Source organism: Oncorhynchus gorbuscha, linkage group LG14 (assembly GCF_021184085.1).
Source record: "Oncorhynchus gorbuscha isolate QuinsamMale2020 ecotype Even-year linkage group LG14, OgorEven_v1.0, whole genome shotgun sequence".
NCBI lineage: Eukaryota > Metazoa > Chordata > Actinopteri > Salmoniformes > Salmonidae > Oncorhynchus > Oncorhynchus gorbuscha.
Window position 1 is genome coordinate 35,807,140 of NC_060186.1, and position 27,185 is coordinate 35,834,324.

Here is a 27,185-nt window from a genome sequence, read left to right on the forward strand (position 1 = left end):
TTTCGGTTACAAGTCCAATGCTCTAACCACAAGGATACCAGCGCCCCGCTCATTAATCAACGTCTCAACCAAATATCACCTTTCCGTGTTGAAATAAAGTTGTGGTGGGCAATGGGATGTTTTTTTCCTTTAATGCAATGTCAAAAAACAGCACTATTTTGTCAAATTGTGATATAACCAAAAACTTGCCGTCTACAGTTGCCTACCTCCCGCTCTCTGCAGACAAACGCACAGACCCTGAGCACGCACACCATGACGGCACGCAGCAGTTCGCAATAGGAGTGGGTGGTGCTGAAACGAACAGCTCCGCGAGTAAATGGGCGCTTCGGCAAATAAGGTAATCAGAGAGCTTTCATAGCGCCACTGTCCCTGTCTATAGAGACAGCCTAGCCATGAACCAGCCGAGCTCCCCATCCTCAAGATCCGCGTTCAAACTTTTGGAGCCCGTCTACTCACCCTGACCATGAAGAGACAAAACGTGAGGACCCTGTCGCTCATCATTTGCACGTTCACTTACCTGTTAGTCGGTGCGGCTGTCTTCGATGCCTTGGAATCTAAGAAGGAGAAGACCCAGAAAAAGAAAGTGTACGACCGAAAACAAGAGCTTATGAACACCTACAATCTCTCTCAATTCAACTTCGATGAGCTGGAGAGGGTGGTGTTGCAGCTGAAGCCTCACAAAGCCGGGGTACAGTGGAAATTCGCTGGATCTTTTTACTTTGCAATCACGGTGATCACGACCATAGGTAAGATTTGTTATACCAGTGACGTTTTGCATTTGAACGTGTTGCATTAATCAAAGTAAACACCAAAATAGCCTAGATAATGCGTAGGCTATGTGCCATGGCCTTGCAAATTCGAGAAGGGATTTATTCAAACTAGCCTTTATGACCTTGCTGAAGATTACATTTAGTCCATCACGTTTCATGCTATTTTTATTTGACAAACAATCCCATTTGGTTCAGTCTATTGGGTTATTATTATTATTAGCATAGGCTTTACTAAAGCAAAAAGACACATTTATAATTAGTTTACAGAATATTTCTAAATAGTTGCATTGCTATGGAACAGGGCTGGCCATAGCCTTTTGTGGACCCTAAGCAAAGAAAATTCCCGGTGGGCAAAACATTTTAGTGGCCCTCCTCTTTTGCAGCAGATAATTTTTTTGTTTTTTTGTTTTAGACTTAATTTCCTGCAATTCTGCACATTTTGCCATGGGGTGTAGAGAAAATGTTGCATTTTTAAAGCAAGTTTGTTACAATTTTACAGAATATCCAGTGAGGTGAAGCGAAGATTTAGCAATTTTATAACTAATTTCATGCGATTGTACTCATTATGCAATTCTCCACATTATGCCATAGGGTGGAGAAACATTTTTGCAGTTTTCAAACTCATTTCCTGCAGTTCTACACATTTTGCCATGACTTATGCAATACTAATATGATATCTGAGTTAGTGTGACAAACAAAATCAATGTGAGGCCCCTGGAGGTCAGGACACTTTGGCATGTTCCCTGCATGCCTGGTCGCTAACTCGACCATTATAGCTGGCAGAGATGAGCTAATTGAGTGACTGTCAGTGACTGACACAATAAGAGAAAAACTGCTGATGCACAACCAAATTTAGAAATTGCGTGTGTGTTCTTGTTAGGAGCACTCTAGCAGCCACGGGGCCCCAAGTGATCGCTTATGCCTAGGGCCGGCCCTGCTATGAGAGCTTGCAGTAGGTTTTGAAATTATTAAGATCAACTTTTATCTGTTTTATAGTGAGATACCATTGCAAATATGGTGTTTAATCTTGTTAGGACCATGCTTCTTTTTTGACTGGACGTCTGATATGGAATATGTCATACAAAGCAATCCATCACAACCGTAGAATAAATATTATCTTTAACAGGTTGCAATCATAATCTTTGCAAGAGGCGTTGGAATAATGGGTATTCAGAAGTATCAGGTGCAAATGTTGAGCCTAACCAAAGCGTGGTCTTTAAAAGTCTCACCAGATAATATTCTATATGTTAAAAGATTCATCTCAACATAATATTTAGGTTTGAAAGTTGTTTCTACTGCCAAAAGAGAAATGTAGCCTACATGATGGAGGAAGTACACTCACCTAAATCCCTTAACCACATTTCCCACTATCACCTTTTATATTAAGTAACTACAATGCACCTTCCTCCATACCATCACCCTCATCCCCAGCCTCATCTCTGGTCCCCCCCTCTGGCTCGGCTCTGTATTGGGTGACTTGGGGCAGTTGTGCCTGGTGACCCAAGGTGGTGATAACCCTATCACATGTAGAGGACTAATTGCATGCGAACCCGATCCAAGAAGCTGAAACCGCATACTGTAATTGTAAGCCCACTGGCTGGCAGTGACACAGTGTTTGGCTTTTGTATATATTATTGTATACTCTACACACACACACACACACACACACACACACACACACACACACACACACACACACACACACACACACACACACACACACACACACACACACACACACACACACACACACACACACACACACACACACACACACACACACACACACACACACACACACACACGATACTGTAGAAACGCAATTACACCAAGTCATAACCCCATGATAGTGCATAACAGTGAAGTCACATCTCTGGCAGACACACAGCTACATCTCATGAGAAACATACTGCATAACCCGAAAACACTGACCATTTCTCAAAACGAGACCGAGTCAAGAGCGAGATCAGTAAAATGTGAGTTCAATTCAAGACCGTGATTGTAATTTTGTCAAATCAAATAATATATGCCAAATCAAATACTATTTCTCACATGCGCTGAATACAACAGGTCTACTATACCTTTCAGTGAAATGCTTACTTTACAAGCCCTTAACCAACAAAGTTTAAGTAAAAAATAGAAAATAAAAGTAACAAATAATAAAACAGCAGCAGTAAAATAACAATAGCGAGGCTATATACAGGTGGGTACCGGTACAGAGTCAATGTATGGGTGCGCCAGTTAGTCGAGGTAATATGTACATGTATGTAGGGTTACAGTGACTATGCATAGATAATAAATAGAGTGTAGCAGAAGTGTAAAAGAGGGGTCTGGGTAGCCCTTTGATTAGCTGTTCAGGAGTCTTATGGCTTGGGAGTAGAAGCTGTTAAGAAGCCTTCTGGACTCAGACTTGGCGCTCCAGTACCGCTTGCCATGCGGTAGCAGAGAGAACAGTCTATGACTAGGGTGTTTGGAGTCTTTGACAATTTTTAGGGCCTTCCTCTGACAGCGCCTGGTATAGAGGTTCTGGATGGCAGGAAGCTTGGCCCCAGTGATGTACCGGGCCGTACAGACTACCCTCTGTAGTGCCTTGCGGTCAGAGGCCAAGCAGTTGCCATACCAGGCAGTGATGCAACTGGTCAGAATGCTCTCGATGGTGCAAATGTACAACTTTTTGAGGATCTGAGGACCCATGCCAAATCTTTTCAGTTTCCTGAGGGGGAAAAGTCGTGGCCTCTTCACGACTGTCTTAGTGTTTTTGGACCATGATAGTTTGTTGGTGATGTGGACACCGTGCCTGGCATTGCAGTCATGTGTGACCAGGGAGTACATGAGGGGACTGAGCACGCACCCCTGAGGAGCCCCCATGTTGAGGATCTGCGTGGCGGATGTGTTGTTGCCTACCCTTACCAACTGGGAGGTCTTCAGTCCCAGGGTTCTTAGCTTAGTGATGAGCTTTGAGGGCAGTATGGTGTTGAATGCTGAGCTGTAGTCAATGAATAGCATTCTCACATACACTACCGGTCAAAAGTTATAGAACACCTACTCATTCGGTGGTTTTTCTTTATTTTTGCCAAGAGTGTGCAAAGCTGTCATCAAGGAAAAGGGTGGCTATTTGAAGCATCTCAAATATATTTAGATGTGTTTAACATTTTGGTTCCTATATGATTCCAAATGTTTTATTTCATAGTTTTGATGTCTTCACTATTATTCTACAATCTAGAAAATAGTACAAATAAAGAAAAAACCCTCGAATGAGTAGGTGTTTGTCACGGCAGATTTCCTCCTCTTCCTCTCTCTCGCCCTCCGGGTAAGCACAGGAAGTTGGCGCAGGTCTCCTACCTGGCTTTGCCACACTTCCTGTGTGCCACCCCCCAAGACATTTTTGGGGCTGACTCTCGGGCTTCCATCCGCGCCGCCGTGCTGCCTCCTCATACCAGCACCTCTCCACCTTCGCTGCTCCAGCTCTGCCTTGGAGCGGCGATATTCCCCTGGCTGTGCCCAGGGTCCTTTCCCGTCTAAGATATCCTCCCACGTCCAAAAGTCCTGATTGCGCTGCTCCTCCTGCCGCTGCCTGTCACCACGCCGCTAAGTCCTGTTTTGGTGGGTGATTCTGTCATGGCAGATTTCCTCCTCTTCCTCTGAAGAGGTGAAACAAGGATCAGACCAATACGCAGCGTGGTAGGTGTCCATGGTTTTTAATAAGAAAAACTAAACATGAACACAGATACAAAATAATAAAGTGAACTGGCATTCTACTCCTTCTGTCAACGGGTGTGTAGAGGCGAAGTCAGGTGCAGGAGGGTAGAGTGATGTAAACAGGTGCACTGTTATTTTAGTTCCAAAAATTAGAGCACTACATAAATCAAATGCGCTCAAAACATGGAACATACAAAAATAAAGTGCGTAATTAAACACCACAATAACATGAAACAATTACACACAAAACATAATGGGAAACAGGGAGTTAAATACAAGTAGATTGATTGGAGAAATGAAAACCAGGTGTGTATGGAAACAAGAGAAGACAAATGGATATATGAAAAATGGAGCGGAGATGGCTAGAAAGCCGGTGACTTCGATCGCCGAACGCCACCTGAACAAGGAGAGGAGCTGACTATGGCGGAAGTCGTGACACCTTCAGAAAAGGGCAAAGGATTTATAAAATAATTATTATAATAATATAATAATAACAATAATGATATTATTTTCAATCATGTTCTGATTTTATCTCTTCAATTTCTGTCAGAAAAGGTTAACTCTGAAGAGAAATAAATATCCAATCAGGATTTTTCTTTTGTCTCTAGAGAGATAAATCTAGCCAAGTCAGCCATTGGCTAGGCCATCAGACGCTAGATAAAGGCATCCGCCATTCAAAAGTATTTGGGCAAAAATTTGGAGTGACAGTGGAATCAACTAATCACATTTTGACTTAATGGGTTGGCCTGTTTTTACAAAAAGTATGTTAACTTCTACCTTCTTGAAGGCCGACAGGTCAATGTGCAATAGCGAGTAGTAGTTTTTCTATGGTCTAGTTAGTTAACTTTTTCTGTCAGCTAGTTTGCAGCGGCTGCAGCTGGTCTTATCAAAGAGGATGTTGTTGCTAATTTGTTACCTTCTCCCTTTTAAGCATAACATTCAACAAGAAGTTAAGTTTCAAATGATCATCATCTGGTGAGTGGAACAGTGTTATGTATTCTAGCGCGCTTGCTGTTAGACATCACTTTGAAAATAACTTGTGTATGAAACATTATTGCATTTAAAGTGGGACTGACTGCATTTTAGCAACATGGAATATTGTTCTAATCTGTTCATATACACCCTCAGGAAGAATATGACACTTTGAAAAACTACCATCCTTTCTATTGGGCAACGTGTAATCACTTGACAAAAACGGGATGATCTCTGTTCGAGACTATCCTTACTAACAGGACATTAAAAACTGTAATATCTTATGTTTCACCGAGTCGTGGCTGAACGGCGACACAGATAATATACAGTTGGCTGGGTTTTCCTTGCATCGGCAGGACAGAACAGCTACGTCTGGTAAGACGAGGGGTCGGGGTGTCTAGGTATTGCTCGCCTGAGGTAGAGCACTTCATGATAAGTTGTAGACCACACTATCTTCCAAGAGAGTTTTCATCTATATTTTTCGGAGCCGTCTATTTACCACCACAAACCGATGCTGGCACTAAGACCGCACTCAATGAGCTGTATAAGGCCATAATCAAAAAATAAAATGCTCATCCAGAGGTGGCGCTCTTAGTGGAATTTAATGCAGGTAAACTTAAATCCATTTTACTTAATTTCTACGAGCATATCATATGTGTAACCAGAGGGAAAAAAACTCAAGAACACTCCACACACAGAGACACATACAAAGATCTCCCTCCATTTGGCAAATCTGACCATATTTCTAACCTCCTGATTCCTGCTTACAAGCAAAAACTAAAGCAGGAAGTACCAGTGACTCGCTCAATACGGAAGTGGTAGGATGACGTGGACACTGTTTTGCTTGCACAGACTGGTATATGTTCCGGGATTCATCCAATGGCATTGAGAAGTATACCTACTCTGGCTTCATCAAGTACATATCCCAACCAGAAGCCATGGATTACAGGCAACATCCGCACTGAGCTAAAGGCTAGAACTGCCACTTTCAATGAGCTGGACACTAATTTGAATCTTCTAAGAAATCAAGCTATGCCATCAGATGAACTATTAAACTGGCAAAGCATCAATACAGGACTAAGATTGAGTCCTACTATGCAGGCTCTGACTCTCGCTGGATGTGGCAGGGTTAGCAAACTATTATGGACTTCAAAGGGAAACCCAGCCACGAGTTGCCCAGTGACGCGAGCCTACCAGACGAGCTAAATGCCTTTTATGCTTGCTTCGAGGCAAGCAACCGTGAAGCATGCTTAAGAGCACCAGCTGTTCTGAACGACTGTGTGATCACGCTGTTGGTAGCCGATGTGAGCAAGACTTTTCAACAGGTTAACATTCACAAGGCCGCGGGGCCAGACGGATTACCAGGACATGTACTCAGAGCATGCGTGGACCAACTGACATTTTCAAGCTCTCCCTGACAGAGTCTATAATACCTACATGTTTCAAGGAGAACAGCCTAGTCCGTGTGCCCTAGAAAGCGAATGTAATCTGCCTAAATGACTATCGCCCTGTATTACTCACGTCGGTAGCCATGAATTGCTTTCAAAGGCTGATCATGGCTCAAGTTCAGGTCCAAAAGGATCCTTAACAGCTTCTACCCCAAGCCATAAGACTGCTGAAAAATTAATAAAATGGCCACCTGGACTATTTACATTCCCCCCCACCTTTTGTTTTTACACAGCTGCTACTCGCTGTTTATTATCTATGCATAGTCACTTTACCCCTACCTACATGTACAAATTACCTCGACTAACCTGTACCCCCGCACATTGACCGGTACCCTCTGTATATAGCCTCGTTATTGATATTTTATTGAGTTACTTTTTATTTAAAACAATTTACTTTAGTTTATTTAGTAAATATTTTATTAACTCTTTCTTGAACTGCATTGTTGATTAAGGGCTTATAAGTAAGCATTTCGCTGTAAGGTTATTCTGCACATTTTACAAATAAAATTAGGTTTGATTTGATTTTGTTTCTCAGTTTCTCATTCCCAGCTTTGATGCAACTGTACTGTCTCCGCCTTACAGATGGTAACGGTGTGAACAGGCCGTGGCTCTGGTGGCTGAGGTCAGTGAGGATATTTTTGGCCTTCCTGTGACACCGGGTGCTGTTGATGTCTAGGAGGGTAGACTGTGTGCCCCCTGTGATGGTTTGGGCTGACTGCACCACCCTCTAGAAAGCCTTGCAGTTGCAGATGGTGCAATGTCCATACCAGGCTGTGCTACAGCCTGACAGGATAATTCAATGTTGCATCTGTAGAAGTTTGTGAGTGTCTTAGGGGGCAAGCCAACCTTCTTCAGCTTCCTGAGGTTGAGGAAGTGCTGTTATGCCTTCTTCACCATGCTGTCTGTGTGAAGGGACCAATTCATGTTGACGTGCACGCCGAGGAACTTGAAGCTTTTAACCCTCTCCATTGCGGCCCTGTCTGTCATGATCGTTGGTTGAATAAATGGACCAAGGTGCAGCAGCGTGCGTAGAGTTCCGCATGTTTAATTATTGAAACTCACCAAAACAATACAGAAACAAACGAAACTTGAAGTAATGGAGTGCTCACAGGCACTACACAAAAACAAGATCCCACAAACAACAGGTGGGAAAAGGCTGCCTAAATATGATTCCCAATCAGAGACAACGATAGACAGCTCTCTCTGATTGGGAACCATACCAGGCCAAAATAGAAATGGAAACTAGAATGCCCACCCTAATCACACCCTGACCTAACCAAATAGAGAAATAAAAGGACCTCTAAGGTCAGAGCGAGACACTGTTGATGTTGTCATGTTTTGTCATTAATTATCATGTCTTGTCCCTGTGCTTCCCCTTCTATTCGTTTCCCTCTGCTGGTCTTATTAGGTTCTTTCCCTCTTTCTATCCCTCTCTCTCCCCCTCCCTCTCTCACTCTCTCGCTCTCTCTTCTCTCTATCGTTCCGTTCCTGCTCCCAGCTGTTCCTATTCCCCTAATCATCATTTAGTCTTCCCACACCTGTTCCCGATCCTTTTCCCTGATTAGAGTCCCTATTTCTCTCCTTGTTTTCCGTACCTGCCCTGTCGGATCCTCATCTATAATTCACCGTGCTGTGTCTATGTTTTGCCCTGTCGTGTCGTGTTTCCCTCAGATGCTGCGTGGTGAGCAGGTGTCTGAGTCTGCTAGGTTCAAGTGCCTTCCCGAGGCAACCTGCAGTTCTCGATCAAGTCTCCAGTCTGTTCTCGTCTTTACGAGTAGTATTATGCTTTTTGTTTTGTAAAGTTTCTTACTGGATTAAAAACTCTGTTTTCGCCAAGTCGCTTTTGGGTCCTCATTCACCTGCATAACAGAAGGATCCGACCAAGGAATGGACCCAGCGACTACAGAGGCTCGTAACACTGCCGTCGAGATCCAAGGAGCCATGCTCGGCAGACACGAGCAGGAATTGTCTGCTGCTCGCCATGCCGTGGAGAACCTGGCCGCTCAGGTTTCCGACCTCTCTGGACAGTTCCAGAGTCTTCGTCTCGTGCCACCTGTTACTTCCTGGCCTGCCGAGCCTCCAGAACCTAGGGTTAATAACCCACCTTGCTACTCCGGGCAGCCCACTGAGTGCCGCTCCTTTCTCACCCAGTGTGAGATTGTGTTCTCTCTCCAACCCAACACATACTCTAGAGAGAGAGCTCGGGTTGCTTACGTCATTTCACTCCTTACTGGCCGGGCCCGAGAGTGGGGCACAGCTATCTGGGAGGCAAGGGCTGATTGTTCTAACAATTACCAGAACTTTAAAGAGGAGATGATTCGGGTTTTTGACCGTTCAGTTTTTGGTGGGGAGGCTTCTAGGGCCCTGGCTTCCCTATGCCAAGGTGATCGATCCATAACGGATTACTCTATAGAGTTTCGTACTCTTGCTGTCTCTAGTGACTGGAACGAGCCGGCGCTGCTCGCTCGTTTTCTGGAGGGACTCCACACAGTGGTCAAAGATGAGATTCTCTCTCGGGAGGTTCCTTCCAGTGTGGACTCTTTGATTGCTCTCGCCATCCGCATAGAACGACGGGTAGATCTTCGTCACCAGGCTCGTGGAAGAGAGTTCGCATCAACGGTGTTTCCCTGCTCCGCATCGCAACCATCTCCCTCCTCTGGCTCTGAGACTGAGCCCATGCAGCTGGGAGGGATTCGCATCTCGACTAAGGAGAGGGAACGGAGGATCACCAACCGCCTGTGCCTCTATTGCGGATTTGATGGACATTTTGTTAATTCATGTCCAGTAAGAGGCCAGAGCCCATCAGTAAGCGGAGGGCTACTGGTGAGCGCTACTACTCAGGTCTCTTCATCTAGATTCTGTACTACTATGTCGGTCCATCTACGCTGGACCGGTTCGGGTGCTACATGCAGTGCCTTGATTGACTCTGGGGCTGAGGGTTGTTTCATGGACGAAGCATGGGTTCGGAAACATAACATTCCTTTCAGACAGTTAGACAAGCCTACGCCCATGTTTGCCTTAGATGGTAGTCATCTTCCCAGTATCAGATTTGAGACACTACCTTTAACTCTCACAGTATCTGGTAACCACAGTGAGACTATTTCTTTTTTGATTTTTCGTTCACCTTTCACACCTGTTGTTTTGGGTCATCCCTGGCTAGTATGTCATAATCCTTCTATTAATTGGTCTTGTAATTCTATCCTATCCTGGAACGTATCTTGTCATGTGAAGTGCTTAATGTCTGCCATCCCTCCCATTTCTTCTGTCCCCACTTCTCAGGAGGAACCTGGCGATTTGACAGGAGTGCCGGAGGAATATCATGATCTGCGCACGGTCTTCAGTCGGTCCCGAGCCAACTCCCTTCCTCCTCACCGGTCGTATGATTGTAGTATTGATCTCCTTCCGGGGACCACTCCTCCTCGGGGTAGACTATACTCTCTGTCGGCTCCCGAACGTAAGGCTCTCGAGGATTATTTATCTGTGTCTCTTGACGCCGGTACCATAGTGCCTTCTTCCTCTCCGGCCGGGGCGGGGTTCTTTTTTGTTAAGAAGAAGGACGGTACTCTGCGCCCCTGCGTGGATTATCGAGGGCTGAATGACATAACGGTTAAGAATCGTTATCCGCTTCCCCTTATGTCATCAGCCTTCGAGATTCTGCAGGGAGCCAGGTGCTTTACTAAGTTGGACCTTCGTAACGCTTACCATCTCGTGCGCATCAGAGGGGGACGAGTGGAAAACGGCGTTTAACACTCCGTTAGGGCATTTTGAGTACCGGGTTCTGCCGTTTGGTCTCGCCAATGCGCCAGCTGTTTTTCAGGCATTAGTTAATGATGTTCTGAGAGACATGCTGAACATCTTTGTTTTTGTCTATCTTGACGATATCCTGATTTTTTCACCGTCACTCGAGATTCATGTTCAGCACGTTCGACGTGTTCTACAGCGCCTTTTAGAGAATTGTCTCTACGTAAAGGCTGAGAAGTGCTCTTTTCATGTCTCCTCCGTTACTTTTCTCGGTTCCGTTATTTCCGCTGAAGGCATTCAGATGGATTCCGCTAAGGTCCAAGCTGTCAGTGATTGGCCCGTTCCAAGGTCACGTGTCGAGTTGCAGCGCTTTTTAGGTTTCGCTAATTTCTATCGGCGTTTCATTCGTAATTTCGGTCAAGTTGCTGCCCCTCTCACAGCTCTTACTTCTGTCAAGACGTGTTTTAAGTGGTCCGGTTCCGCCCAGGGAGCTTTTGATCTTCTAAAAGAACGTTTTACGTCCGCTCATATCCTCGTTACTCCTGACGTCACTAGACAATTCATTGTCGAGGTTGACGCTTCAGAGGTAGGCGTGGGAGCCATTCTATCCCAGCGCTTCCAGTCTGACGATAAGGTTCATCCTTGCGCTTATTTTTCTCATCGCCTGTCGCCATCTGAGCGCAAATATGATGTGGGTAACCGTGAACTGCTCGCCATCCGCTTAGACCTAGGCGAATGGCGACAGTGGTTGGAGGGGGCGACCGTTCCTTTTGTCGTTTGGACAGACCATAAGAACCTTGAGTACATCCGTTCTGCCAAACGACTTAATGCCCGTCAAGCTCGTTGGGCGTTGTTTTTCGCTCGTTTCGAGTTTGTGATTTCTTACCGTCCGGGTAGCAAGAACACCAAGCCTGATGCCTTATCCCGTCTGTTTAGTTCTTCTGTGGCTTCTACTGATCCCGAGGGGATTCTTCCTTATGGGCGTGTTGTCGGGTTGACAGTCTGGGGAATTGAAAGACAGGTTAAGCAAGCACTCACGCACACTGCGTCGCCGCGCGCTTGTCCTAGTAACCTCCTTTTCGTTCCTGTTTCCACTCGTCTGGCTGTTCTTCAGTGGGCTCACTCTGACAAGTTAGCTGGTCATCCCGGTGTTCGAGGCACTCTTGCGTCTATTCGCCAGCGCTTTTGGTGGCCGACTCAGGAGCGTGACACGCGCCGTTTCGTGGCTGCTTGTTCGGACTGCGCGCAGACTAAGTCGGGTAACTCTCCTCCTGCCGGTCGTCTCAGACCGCTCCCCATTCCTTCTCGACCATGGTCTCACATCGCCCTAGACTTCATTACCGGTCTGCCTTTGTCTGCGGAGAAGACTGTGATTCTTACGGTTGTCGATAGGTTCTCTAAGGCGGCACATTTCATTCCCCTCGCTAAACTTCCTTCCGCTAAGGAGACGGCACAAATCATTATCGAGAATGTGTTCAGAATTCATGGCCTCCCGTTAGACGCCGTTTCAGACAGAGGCCCGCAATTCACGTCACAGTTTTGGAGGGAGTTCTGTCGTTTGATTGGTGCGTCCGTCAGTCTCTCTTCCGGGTTTCATCCCCAGTCTAACGGTCAAGCAGAGAGGGCCAATCAGACGATTGGTCGCATACTACGCAGCCTTTCTTTCAGAAACCCTGCGTCTTGGGCAGAACAGCTCCCCTGGGCAGAATACGCTCACAACTCGCTTCCTTCGTCTTCTACCGGGTTATCTCCGTTTCAGAGTAGTCTGGGTTACCAGCCTCCTCTGTTCTCATCCCAGCTTGCCGAGTCCAGCGTTTCCTCCGCTCAAGCGTTTGTCCAACGTTGTGAGCGCACCTGGAGGAGGGTGAGGTCTGCACTTTGCCGCTACAGGGCACAGACTGTGAGAGCCGCCAATAAACGCAGGATTAAGAGTCCAAGGTATTGTTGCGGCCAGAGAGTGTGGCTTTCCACTCGCAACCTTCCTCCTACGACAGCTTCTCATAAGTTGACTCCGCGGTTCATTGGTCCGTTCCGTGTCTCCCAGGTCGTCAATCCTGTCGCTGTGCGACTGCTTCTTCCGCGACATCTTCGTCGCGTCCATCCTGTCTTCCATGTCTCCTGTGTCAAGCCCTTTCTTCGCACCCCGTTCGTCTTCCCTCCCCCTCCCGTCCTTGTCGAGAGCGCACCTATTTACAAGGTACATAAGATCATGGACATGCGTTCTCGGGGACGGGGTCACCAATACTTAGTGGATTGGGAGGGTTACGGTCCTGAGGAGAGGAGTTGGGTTCCGTCTCGGGACGTGCTGGACCGTTCACTCATTGATGATTTCCTCCGTTGCCGCCAGGATTCCTCCTCGAGTGCGCCAGGAGGCGCTCGGTGAGTGGGGGGTACTGTCATGTTTTGTCATTAATTATCATGTCTTGTCCCTGTGCTTCCCCTTCTATTCGTTTCCCTCTGCTGGTCTTATTAGGTTCTTTCCCTCTTTCTATCCCTCTCTCTCCCCCTCCCTCTCTCACTCTCTCGCTCTCTCTTCTCTCTATCGTTCCGTTCCTGCTCCCAGCTGTTCCTATTCCCCTAATCATCATTTAGTCTTCCCACACCTGTTCCCGATCCTTTTCCCTGATTAGAGTCCCTATTTCTCTCCTTGTTTTCCGTACCTGCCCTGTCGGATCCTCATCTATAATTCACCGTGCTGTGTCTATGTTTTGCCCTGTCGTGTCGTGTTTCCCTCAGATGCTGCGTGGTGAGCAGGTGTCTGAGTCTGCTAGGTTCAAGTGCCTTCCCGAGGCAACCTGCAGTTCTCGATCAAGTCTCCAGTCTGTTCTCGTCTTTACGAGTAGTATTATGCTTTTTGTTTTGTAAAGTTTCTTACTGGATTAAAAACTCTGTTTTCGCCAAGTCGCTTTTGGGTCCTCATTCACCTGCATAACAGATGTAGTCCACAACCAGCAACTTTGTTTTGTTGACATTGAGGGAGAGGATATTTTTCTATTACCACTCCCCCAGGGGTCTCACCTCCTCCCTGTAGGCTTTCTCGTCATGGTTGGTCATCAGGCCTACCACTGTTGTGTTGTCAGCCAACTTGATGATTGAGATGGAGACGTTCATGGCCATACAGTCATTGGTGAACAGGGAGAACAGGAGGGGGCTGAGCATTCTCTCTGTGGTGTTGAGGCTCAGTGTGGCGGAGGTGTTGAAATAAAAAAATAATACAAAAATCAATCAATACAAAATATCCTTAAATGACAAAGCAAAAACTGTTTAAAAAAAGTGAAATATCACATTTACATAAGTATTCTGACACTTTACTCACTACTTTTGTCCGGACACTCTACCATAAAGGCCTGATTGATGGAGTGCTGCAGAGATGGAAGGTTCTGCCATCTCCACAGAGGAACTGGAGCTCTTTCAGAGTGACCTTCGGGTTCTTGGTCATGTTTGGGCATTCAAAGTAGCCCTATCAAAGAACTGTTAATGAGTAATCATTTTGATTTATTTCACCTTTATTTAACCAGGTAGGCTAGTTGAGAACAAGTTCTCATTTACAACTGCGACATGGCCATAAAGCACAGCAGTTCGACACATACAACAACACAGTTACACATGGAATAAATAAACATACAGTCAATAATACAGTAGAAAAAGTATATATACAGTGTGTGCATATGAGGTAAGATAAGGGAGGTAAGGCAATAAATAGGCCATGGTTGGGAAGTAATTACAATATACCAATTAAACACTGGAGTGATTAATGTGCAGAAGATGAATGTGCAAGTAGAGATACTGGGGTGCAAAGGAGCAAGAGAAATAAATAAATACAGTAAGGGGAGGAGGTAGTTGGATGGGCTATTTACAGATGGGCTATGTACAGGTACAGTGATCTGTGAGCTGCTCTGACAGCTGGTGCTTAATGCTAGTGAGGGAGATATGAGTCTCCAGCTTCAGTGATTTTTGCAGTTCGTTCCAGTCATTGACAGCAAAGAACTGGAAGGAAAGGCAACCAAATTAGGAATTGGCTTTGTTGGTGACCAGTGAGATATACCTGCTGGAGCGCGTGCTACGGGTGGGTGCTGCTATGATGACCAGTGAGCTGAGATAAGGCAGGCTTTACCTAGCAAAGACATGTTGGTGACCTGGAGCCAGTGGGTTTGGCGACGAGTATGAAGCGAGGGCCAGCCAACGAGAGCGTACAGGTCACAGTGGTGGGTAGTGCATGGGGCTTTGGTGACAAAACGGATGGCACTGTGATAGACTGCATCCAATTTGTTGAGTAGAGTGTTGGAGGCTATTTTGTAAATTACATCTCTGAAGTCGAGGATCGGTAGGAGGGTCAGTTTTACGAGGGTATGTTTTGCAGCATGAGTGAAGGATGCTTTGTTGCGATTTAGGGAAGCCAATTCTAGATTTCATTTTGGATTGGAGATGCTTAATGCTTAATGTGAGTCTGAAAGGAGAATTTATCATATCAATGGATGTTATCAGTTAATGAACGGCTGCAGCAACTGTCTGACAAACAGCTGGCACTGCATAACAAATGAGGCCTAAGTAGACAAAAGAACAATTAAGTCATTTGAACGACATAGGGAAAAAGACTAAGTCGTTCAAACAAGACGCTAAATTGTTCAAATGAGATTCTAAGTCGTTGGAACAAGATACTAAGTCATTTGGATGAGAATTCCAAGAGTCAATTTTTATAATTTTCTTTGCCCTGGGCTTTTGGGCTTCCGTACTAACCGTAACCTTAGCAAGCATTTACTTATCAACAGATTTTTGGACTGACAGCTGTTCTGAACTTGAGCACCTCGCGCAACAAGCAGTTGCCCCTATCCCTCTTGCTAATTAGGCAACTTTAGCACATTTTTAGCACATCCCTCTGATTGAGGGAAACACCATTATTAAGAGGACTATGTATTCTGAAAGATGAGATGTTGAGGTGAACACCCAGGAGTCCAAATGTGCATTTCACATTTCCACTCATGTCATATACAGTGTCAACATTTATGATCACTATGTTTGATGTAAAGTTACCATGTGTTATTCTGAATAGAATGATCCCCGGTTTGTCTGTTGTGAAGAAAATTTGCAGTAGAAACACGCACCTGAATGCACTCATGTCACCTTTCCATGCGCACCAAAATAATGATCTGTCTCCCTGAATTGCATTGTGAAAGCCTAACACTGTAATACCATATGTATTTATTATACTTAGCTAATCATGTTGGCAATAGTCAAGTGGTCAAATGATGCCTATCTGAGCCTGATTGCGATTTATAATGGACCGTTTTGGGGGATTGTGTAAACAACAGTAATTGTGTTATGGTGGGGATGCAGGGTTGTGTTCCAAACAAAACAACTATAAGTGTCATTGCTAGGAGAGCTCATAAAAGCACCTTATAGCTGAAGACTCTTCTTTTAGTCATAAAAGTGCATTGAAATTACTTAGGAAATGTGCCCACGTTTGAGAGGTGTGTGGCCACTTGGAGGACCCATTAGTTATTTTACTCAAACCCTTGTAATTATTTTGTTTTATGTTGCACTTACACCAGATTTTCTAGAAATATTTGTATCATGTTGCTGAAATGTATCCAGACTATTAGGTGAACTGTTGTGTAGACCTTTGGTCTAATAATTTCCCAATAGTCCCCAAACTGTTCCCTTTCAATTGCTAATACGGTTATGCACATGCTTTTCATATTTCTTTTGTAAGAAACATTTCAATTGAGCCATACCCATACATGCCAATTCCCATGAGTATAAAGGGTTAAAGGGATAGTTTAGCAAAATTATATATTTAGATTTTTGTTTCCTTACCTTGAAAGCAGTCATGGGCACGACATTTAAAACATGCTCAAAGGACAATAGCTCAGATTTTTTGGCCTGAAAATGCTAATAGTAGTGGCGTGTTTAGCAAAACAAAGTGTGGATTGCAGCCACTCCTTGTCCATAGACTGCTTTCAAGGTAAAGAAAGAAATACCAAAATATGACATTTTGCCAAACTATCTATCTATCCCTTTAAAATATTAATATTCAAACATTCTTTGAACTATTCAATTTGGATGACACCACCTCACCCCCATTATCAGTATCCTCCTCTTTCACTCTGAATCAAAACAATACCTCCAAAAGATGACAAGGCACTTATCCTAATTTCAGAAAATAAAATGATAGCCATGAGTACTTGTGGAGGCATGATGAGTGAGCATTATAATAGCAGTGGTATTATTAAGAGAGAATAGTGGCCTCCTAGCCCTTGCTTCCTCAAGCCCTTACATAAAGGAAACATAAAAACATAGATTCAAAGTGACAAGGAGAACTGGAGCCCTGAGTGTCAGTGGCACTATAGAACAACCAGTCAGAGCCAGGCAGTAGCCACTCCTACTACTGTACCAGCAACAAGCCGGGTATAGCCCTGGCATGGCAGATTAAAGGAAATTAATCCTTGTCAATTTGACATCGGATTTGTCAAAATATTTAATGGATTTTCAGGATTTTCGTCAGGAAAGCAGAGAGAGAAAATAATGAAACGATGCAGAGTATTTTTGGCTGCGAAAACTCGTTCTGTGTGGTGCTGTGAAACTGAGGATATTGGAGATGTGGCTGTACTCCTGACATGTTTGCAGAATTTTTTTCTGTTGTGTTCTTATGTTCTGTTGTTTTAATGGAAAATGACTGATGGTTAACCTTGCTAAACAAAACATTATTGTGTTCATTCATAGGAAGATAAGCAAGCGGGATCTGGTCAGCTTTAAACTATACAAAATAGGATCCAAATCCCTCTATGAGACTTTCACAAATTCAGGGTCAATCCAAGGGATAACTAAATACAATTCACCATCTGCAGCGTCCGGCAAATCAACTTAATATTGCCGTTTTCGACCCCACCAGTTCAGTCCACCAGTTTCCATGTGATGGAAACCAAGTTCCTAAACAAAGTTCCTACTAATAACCTATTTATTTATGGTTGAGTAACTTCCTTGTTGTGTAGTGCAAACTATTTTGTTTTTGCTGGTGTAAAGATCACAGGTCTCTCTCAACTCGGCACTTCATTACTTGAAGTTAACCAAAGTAACCCTATCTCTGGCTGACCTGAGTTCCTTCTTCATCCGCGGAGTGTCTCGTCGAAGCGGCTCCTTTTTGCTCTTCGCCTGGCTGTCAGTGGCAGCTCAACAATCCCCAACCCGTTCTCTCAATCGACCACAACACCCAATCTACTCACAATGGCAAATACTCACATTCAGACTCAAACATACACGCTGTCCCTCGCTGTCCTTTAATAGTTTTGGAAGGCTATTAAGTCTATGTCTGGTAAACAGTCATTTTAATGAATTACCGTCATGTGTTTTGAAGGACTCTGTTGCTGTATATGACAAAACTGCAATGCTGAATTGTTTCAATGAGCACTTTGTATCATCTGGTAGGCTGTTTGATTCAGTGCCCTTTGTCTCTGTACAACCCTGTGTGGATGAACCAGTGAGAGCTGGTCAAACTTTGAGCTTTTTGCCATTCTCAGTGCAGGTGGTACATAAAAGCCCTGAAATCCTTAGATCAGAGAAAGCCTGCAGGTCCTGATCTTTTGGATCCCTGCTTTTTAAATCTGGCAGCTGATTTCATAGCTGAACCACTTACATATATGTTCAATCTAACCCTGGAATGTAATGAAATTCAGAAAATAACTGGCTTGTATGCGAAGCAGTAACTGTTTGACGACATCTCCTGCCATGTAACTGATGCGTCACGAAACAGTATTGTTTGATGAAGACATTGTCTATATCGTTCTTTTGGTCTTTTCCCCCAGCATTGTCCCAGCAATATCTGCGGCAGCAGGAAGAATTAAGACCTCCACAATAGTATGGGGTTTGCCTGTCCTAGCCACTCGGTAGCTCACCGTATAAGGCATTTCTAGCCCCTTCTTATTAATGGTATCTGTTGTTTTTATACATGACTTACTACTCGAAAGTCGTCTTAATTCTCTCTCAAAGAACTCTGTGGCTTATTTTTCAAATTGGCATGTTTTGCGTCTAAATGTCTGTGCAAGAGTGAAGGTTTCATAGAGTTCTGAGATAGTACTTTTGCATGTATAATACACTGTGGCTGAGGAAAGGCAATATACACTACCGTTCAAAGTTTGGGGTCACTTCGAAATGTCATTGTTTTTGAAAGAAAAGCACATTTTTTGTCCATTAAAAGAACATCAAATTGATCAGAAATACAGTGTAGATATGGTTAATGTTGTAAATGGCTATTGTAGCTGGAAACGGCAACATTTTTATGGAATATCGATAAAGGCGTACAGAGGCCCATTATCAGCAACCATCACTCCTGTGGGTAGTTCCGGTGATCAGGTCTGTACAGCGTTTGTCTGACCAATTAGAATTCACGTTCTGTTTTGATCAAATGGACTGGAATATGTTCTGGGTTGCCTCTGGAGAGACATCAACTCAGTCACCAGATTCATCAAAAAATGCATTGATGACATGATACAGATAGTATCTTTCAAAATGTACCAGACAAAAACGTGGATTGATAGCAGCCTTGTAGCAAAACTGAAAGAGAGAGATGCTGCTCGTGAACAGAGCAAGGTGACCTGGGACAAAAGTTTGGTTAGCAGTACAAATATGACTGACGCAGATTGATCAAGACGCCGAAACACAAGTATAGAGTCAAAGTGGAGGAGCAATTCAGTGGGTCGGACACAAGGCGTATGTGGCAGGGGCTCCTAACGCCCCTGCACTATGGTATCATTACAAAAGCTCATGACCCTGGGTCTGGGTCTGAACTCCTTATGCAACTGAGTCCTGGACTCCCTGACGGGCCGCCCCCAGGTGATAAAGGTTGGCAACATTACCTCCTCGATACTGATCCTCAACACGGAGGACCCACAAGGGTACATCCTCAGGCCCCTCCTGTATATAAATCAGGAGAGGATATCTGTTTAGCAGATGTTATTGCTGGTGTAGTGAAATTATTGTGTTTCTAGCTCTAACAGTGCAGTAATATCTAACAGTAAAATCTAACAAATTCACAACAATACACACAAATATAAAGTAAAGGAATAGAATTAAGAATATATAAATATTTGGGCCAGCAATGTCAGAGCGGCATAGACTAAGATACAGTGCAATAGGATAGAATGCAGTATACACAGTTGAAGTCAGAAGTTTACATACACTTAGGTTGGAGTCATTACAACTAATTTTTCAACCACTACACAAATTTCTTCTTAACAAACTACAGTTTTTGCAAGTCGGTTAGGACATCTACTTTGTGCATGACACAAGTAATTTTTCCAACAATTGTTTACAGACAGATTATTTCACTTCTATTTCACTGTATCACAATTCCAGTGGGTTAGAAGTGTACATACAAAAAGATGAATGTGCCTTTAAACAGCTTGGAAAATTCAAGAAAATTATGTCATGCCTTTAGAAGCTTCTGTTGGGCTAACTGAAATAATTTGAGTCAATTGGAGGTGTACCTGTGGATATATTTCAAGGCCTACCTTCAAACTCAGTGCCTCTTTGCTTGACATCATGGGCAAATCAAAATAAATCAGCCAAGACCTCAGAAAAATAATGTAGACCTCCACAAGTCTGGTTCATCCTTGGGAGCAATTTCCAAACGCTTGAAGGTACCACGTTCATCTGTACAAATAATAGTACACACGCAAGTATAAACACCATCACCATAGGATCACGCAGCTGTCATATCGCTCAGGAAGGAGACCCGTTGTCATGTTTTGTCATTGATTGTCATGTCTTGTCCCTCTGCTTCCCCTTCTATTCGTTTCCCTCTGCTGGTCTTATTAGGTTATTTCCCTCTTTCTATCCCTCTCTCTCCCCCTCCCTCTCTCCCTCTCTCGCTCTCTCTCTCTATCGTTCCGTTCCTGCTCCCAGCTGTTCCTCATTCTCCTAACTACCTCATTTACTCTTTCACACCTGTCCCCTATTTTGCCCTCTGATTAGAGTCCCTATTTCTCCCTCTGTTTTCCGCTTCTGTCCTTGTCGGATCCTTGTTTGATGTTTGCTGTGCTGTGTTCTTGTGCCGTCGTGTTTTTGCCTTCTTCAGATGCTGCGTGTGAGCAGGGGTCTATATCAGCTACGGCCTGCGCCTTCCCGAAGCGACCTGCAGTCTGTGGTCGCATCCCCTGTTGTTCCCCTCTACTGACTAGAGGGTTTCAGTTTTCCTTTTTGGACTTCACCTGTGATAGTATCCAGGCTTATCGTTTTGTTATAGACTGGAATAAACTCTGTTTCTGTTAAGTCGCTTTTGGGTCCTCATTCACCTGCATAACAGAAGGATCCGACCAAGAATGGACCCAGCGACTACGGATTCTCTCTACTCTGCTGTCGAGTTCCAGGGAGCGATGCTAGGAAGACACGAACAGGAATTGTCTGCTGCTCGACATGCCGTCGAGACCCTGGCCGCCCAAGTCTCCAGCCTCTCGGAGGAGATTCACAATCTCCGCCTCCATCCACCGGTTACCTCCTGTGCTTCCGGGTCTCCGGAGCCCAGAATTAATAACCCACCGTGCTACTCTGGGGAGCCTACTGAATGTCGCTCGTTCCTTACCCAGTGTGATATAGTGTTCTCTCTCCAGCCCCACACGTACTCCAGGGGTATTGCTCGGATCGCCTACGTCATATCACTCCTTACTGGACGGGCTCGGGAGTGGGGCACAGCTATCTGGGAGGCAAGGGCTGAGTGTACTAACGAGTATCAGAACTTTAAAGAGGAGATGATACGGGTTTTTGATCGTTCTGTTTTTGGGAAAGAAGCTTCCTGGTCCCTGTCTTCCCTATGTCAAGGTAATCGATCCATAACGGATTACTCTATAGAGTTTCGCACTCTTGCTGCCTCCAGTAACTGGAACGAGCAGGCGTCGCTCACTCGTTTTCTGGAGGGACTCCACGCTAAGGTTAAGGATGAGATTCTCTCCCGGGAGGTTCCATCCAGCGTGGATTCTTTGATTGAACTCGCTATTCGCATTGAACGACGGGTAGATCTTCGTCACCGAGCTCATGGAAGAGAGCTCGCGTTAACTGTGTCCCCCCTCTCCCCGACACTACCATCTTTCCCCACTGACTCAGGTGTTGAGCCCATGCAGCTGGGGGGTATTCGCATCTCGACTAAGGAGAGGGAACGGAGAATCACCAACCGCCTCTGTCTCTATTGCGGTTCCGCTGGTCATTTTGTCATTTCATGTCCAGTAAAAGGCCAGAGCTCATCAGTAAGCGGAGGGCGACTGATAAGCGCTACTACTCTGTCCTCTCCGTCAAGTACCTGTACTACCTTGCCGGTCCATCTACGCTGGACCGGATCGGCAGCTTCCTGCAGTGCATTAATAGACTCTGGGGCGGAGGGCTGTTTTATGGACGAAGCCTGGGCTCGGGAACATGACATTCCTCTCAGACAGTTAGGGAGCCCACGGTCATGTTCGCCTTGGATGGTAGTCCTCTCCCCAGTATATTATGTGAAACACTACATTTAACCCTCACAGTATCTGGTAACCATAGTGAGACCATTTCTTTTTTGATTTTTTGTTCACCTTTTACACCTGTTGTTTTGGGTCATCCCTGGCTAGTGTGTCATAATCCTTCTTTTGATTGGTCTAGTAATTCTATCCTTTCCTGGAACGTTTCTTGTCATGTGAAATGTTTAATGTCTGCTATTCCTCCTGTTTCTTCTGCTCCCTCTTCACAGGAGGAACCTGGTGATTTGACAGGAGGGCCGGAGGAATATCATGATCTGCGCACGGTCTTCAGTCGGTCTAGAGCCACCTCCCTTCCTCCTCACCGGTCGTATGATTGTTGTACTGATCTCCTCAAGAAGCGTTTTGCATCCGCTCCTATCCTTGTTGCACCTGACGTCAGTAAACAGTTCATTGTTGAGGTAGACGCGTCGGGGGTGGGCGTGGGAGCCATTCTGTCCCAGCGCTCCCATACTGACGATGGGGTCCACCCTTGCGCGTATTTTTCTCATCGCCTGTCGCCGTCGGAACGTAACTATGATGTGGCTAACCGCGAACTGCTCGCCATCCGTTTAGCCCTAGGCGAATGGCGACAGTGGTTGGAGGGGGCGACCGTTCCTTTTGTCGTTTGGACTGACCAAAAGAACCTTGAGTACATCCGTTCTGCCAAACGACTCAATGCGCGTCAAGCTCGTTAGGCGTTGTTTTTCGCTCGTTTCGAGTTCGTGATTTCTTATCGCCCGGGTACTAAGAACACCAAGCCTGATGCTTTATCCCGTCTCTTCAGTTCTTCTGTAGCGTCTACCGACCCCGAGGGGATTCTCCCTGAGGGGCGTGTTATCGGGTTGAATGTCTGGGGAATTGAGAGACAGGTCAATCAAGCACTCACTCACACTCCGTCGCCGCGCGCTTGTCCTAGTAACCTTCTTTTCGTTCCTGTCTCTACTCGTCTGGCTGTTCTTCAGTGGGCTCACTCTGCCAAGTTAGCTGGCCACCCCGGCGTTCGGGGTACGCTTGCTTCTATTCGCCAGCGGTTTTGGTGGCCTACTCAGGAGCGTGACACGCGCCGTTTCGTGGCTGCTTGTTCGGACTGCGCGCAGAATAAGTCCGGTAACTTTTTTTCTGCTTCTGCTCCTGGCCTTGCTGGGTCTCAGTCTGTCCCCAGCCACCGCATCTCTCCTGCCCTTGCTGTGTCTCAGTCTGTCCCCTGCCACCGCATCTCTCCTGGTCCTGCTCCTGCACTTGCTGTGTCTCAGTCTGTCCACAGCCACCGCCTCTCTCCTGTTCCTGGTCTTAGCCTTGCTGTGTCTCAGTCTGTCCCTAGTTGTTACTCTCCTGGCCTGTTTGGTCCTGATAGCTCTAACGCTTACAGTTCTCTACCCGTGTCTCATTTTTATAAGAGTAATATCCCTAGATTCCCTCTTCATCGTCTCCCGTTACGGTCCTGAGGAGAGGAGTTGGGTTCTTTCTCGGGACGTGCTGGACCGTTTGTTGATCAATGATTTCCTCCGTTGCCGCCAGGGTTCCTCCTCGAGTGCGCCAGGAGGCGCTCGGTGAGTGGGGGGGTACTGTCATGTTGTGTCATTGATTGTCATGTCTTGTCCCTGTGCTTCCCCTTCTATTCGTTTCCCTCTGCTGGTCTTATTAGGTTCTTTCCCTCTTTCTATCCCTCTCTCTCCCCCTCCATCTCTCCCTCTCTCGCTCTCTCTCTCTATCGTTCCGTTCCTGCTCCCAGCTGTTCCTCATTCTCCTAACTACCTCATTTACTCTTTCACACCTGTCCCCTATTTTTCCCTCTGATTAGAGTCCCTATTTCTCCCTCTGTTTTCCGCTTCTGTCCTTGTCGGATCCTTGTTTGATGTTTGCTGTGCTGTGTTCTTGTTCCGTCGTGTTTTTGCCTTCTTCAGATGCTGCGTGTGAGCAGGGGTCTATATCAGCTACGGCCTGCGCCTTCCCGAAGCGACCTGCAGTCTGTGGTCGCATCCCCTGTTGTTCCCCTCTACTGACTAGAGGGTTTCAGTTTTCCTGTTTGGACTTCACCTGTGATAGTATCCAGGCTTATCGTTTTGTTATAGACTGGAATAAACTCTGTTTCTGTTAAGTCGCTTTTGGGTCCTCATTCACCTGCATAACACCCGTTCTGTCTCCTAGAGATGAACGTACTTTGGTCCTGAATAATTTTGCACGGCCATTTTTTCAGTTTTTGATTTGTTAAAAAAGTTTGAAATATCCAATAAATGTCGTTCCACTTCATGATTGTGTCCCACTTGTTGTTGATTGTTCACAAAAAAATACAGTTTTATATCTTTATGTTTGAAGCCTGAAATGTGGCAAAAGGTCGCAAAGTTCAAGGGGGCCTAATACTTTCGCAAGGCACTGTATTTATTCATCATTGCCAATACACACTCTTATCAAGAGAAAATCCCTGGTCATCCCTACTGATCACTAAACACACATGCTTTGTTTGTAAATTATGTCTGAGTGTTGGAGTGTGCCCCTGGCTATCTGTAAATGTAAAAAACATGAAAATGGCACCATATGGTTTGCTTAATATAAGGAATTTAAAATGATTTGTACTTGTACTTTTGATACTTCAGTATATTTTAGCAATTACATTTACTTTTGATACTTAAGTATATTTTAAACCAAATACTTTTAGACTTTAGACTTTACTGGGTGTCTTTTCACTTTTACTAGAGTCATTTTCTATTAAGTTATCTTTACTTTTACTTAGGTATGACAATGTAGTACTTTTTCCACCACTGGTTATTTCTATTATTTTATTACCATTTTCATTATTTTATTTCACTAGTCCTGCATGTTGGAGCGCGAAGCCTAAGATGTTGACTGTACCATGCAATCACACCTGCAACCCTGTACATTTGACTATTAAACAATCTGAATCTGAATCTATGGGTGTTGTTTGAGTCTGCGAGGCTTTGGATATCATCTGCCTTTGGACCCACCAGGAGTCCTTCATGGCACGGAGAGTATTTGTTAATGATTGTGTATTTTTTCACATACTTTAGCTGCACTTGATTTAGCATGCTTGACACAATGGAACACAATGGGATAGTCCAAAATGTGCAAACCCCAGCCACGTGGCATTCCAGGCAGGCTCAATAAAATTCTGAAAATATTTGAAGGAAAACAAATACTATTTGAACCCAGATGTGGTGCTGGAGACCTCCGTTAGATATCACTGTGATATCATGTCTATTCTTCTATTCCCTGCCTTTTTACACATTTGGACGTGTGATGGTGAAATAAGGGTGTTAGGTTTTGTACCTGGCAATGTAAGACAAGGATCCTAGGATGCAGATCAGGTGGCAGTTTGGGCCTGCCAATGCCATCTCTCTTCCTCCCTGCCCATCCCCACTTGGAATATGGGTAGCCTGAGGCACTAGCTACATTGGCTACCTCATGGAGGTAAGATGGAGACTTCACAATGCAGTTTGACTCGGGGCCACACATAGCTCTGGTTCAGAGCGTTAGTGCGGCTTGCTGACGCTGAGCCTTCCTGAACAGCAAGTCGTACTATCACCCTGTACCAGAGCTGGACCACACACACAACAAAATATCCCTTTCTTTGAAAAATATCATTGTTCACCTCACGTTAGGTTCCTGATTGATCAGTTTCATTAATGCCTTGTGAAATAGATAGAGAATATTTTGCATAAGATGAGGTTTCTTTTTTTGGATAAGATGTACAAGATAGAATCGGTAGCGAAGGAACTATTCATTTGGTTTGACATCAGTGTATTATATATCTTATTTTTATATTTAAATTTAAAACTGATGTCAGAAAGGAAACAAAAGAGGATCCGGCATGTATTAAACTATTAACATAGGAGGAACAATTGCTCTTCATATAACGGCTAAATAAGATCCATTACGTGATTTAATTGGATCTGAAGTCACTAGTCATTATGCAGGATGCGCCTATAATAGGCTTGTGCAACGCTATTGTGATAGCGTTTACATTTCACTCAAAGCCCAGTGAGAGAACAAGTGCAGAGAGGGTTTGGGTATCCATGACTGATGTAGAACCTTTGTGTGTGTGTGTGTGTTTGCATTTGTTTTGGTACCGTAGATGCCCCGGGCGGGTCCTACCCAAAGCCTGTTGCCCAACCATCTGTCATGGCTGTCTGTCTATGTGCTGATGCAAACCAAAGTCTCAGCAAACTCACCCACTCCAGAAGAGACCTGCTGGTACTGATTCAAACCATTCAACCATTAACTCTGGGTCCATTTTCGATCCCAATCCCCAGACCGTCCTTACCCTGTCCCTACCACATCCAGTGAAGGTGTGAGAACTATTGGCTACATATCAACTTTGGAAACCATATCTCCCTATTTTTCATCCAGGAGAACTCTACAGTGTTTTTTATTTTATTTTTGTGGTGAGAGTAAAGTGATCCGAGGGATCGGTGTGTGTCTGCCAGTCTCTCCCTCAGTGCCTCCCCTCACCTTTAGCAGATATAAGATGGGAGAAAGAGAGTTGGTATGAGAGATAGCGGAGTTGAAGGGAGAGAGTAAGAGAACAGTGGAGAGAGAGAGAGAAAGGGGGAGTGAGTGAGAGAGCATTGGAGAGAGAGAGAGAGCACGAAAGAGAGAGATGAGCAAAAGCTATTTTTGAAAAGAGCTTTCGACTGAATAAAACATTAACCGGCTGCACAGTGAAAATTACTCGATCACTAGGCAGGCATAAAGTAACCATGTAAAATTACAGCTGGTCTGTCAAGATTGCTTCATTGCTTGGCTCCGTATATTTCCAATTGCGTGACATGTTTGCAATCCTGTGTGCCACAGGCGGGTGTTCTCAGGTAGGCGCGTGCCATAAATAGCCTGCCGTATGCGTTCAAGGGGGTACATCACTGTTCAGCCCCACATGTCATCAGTGACAGGGGTATGCTGACACTGCAGGAAGGCAGGCACAAGTGCTTATGACCACATTATAAAGCATTATAATATACTTATAAGCACCTATGACCTCTCTATGATGTAAGGCAGTTAAAAATAGAAAGACATAACATATTATAAGCCTTATACAACATTTAAAAGGCACATACAGTTGAAGTCGG

The 27,185-nt window shown here is 44.9% G+C and overlaps 1 protein-coding gene across 1 annotated transcript in view; it reads left to right on the top strand.

The window, feature by feature from the left end:
- The first annotated feature begins 296 nt into the window (after window positions 1-296).
- Window positions 297-27,185, top strand: part of LOC123995771 (potassium channel subfamily K member 3-like) — a 65,571-nt gene continuing 38,682 nt past the window's right edge. Inside the window, exon 1 of the mRNA XM_046299444.1 lies at window positions 297-746. Coding sequence (XP_046155400.1) covers window positions 464-746 — 283 coding nt within the window. The 5' untranslated portion in view covers window positions 297-463. The remainder of the gene's footprint in view (window positions 747-27,185) is intronic.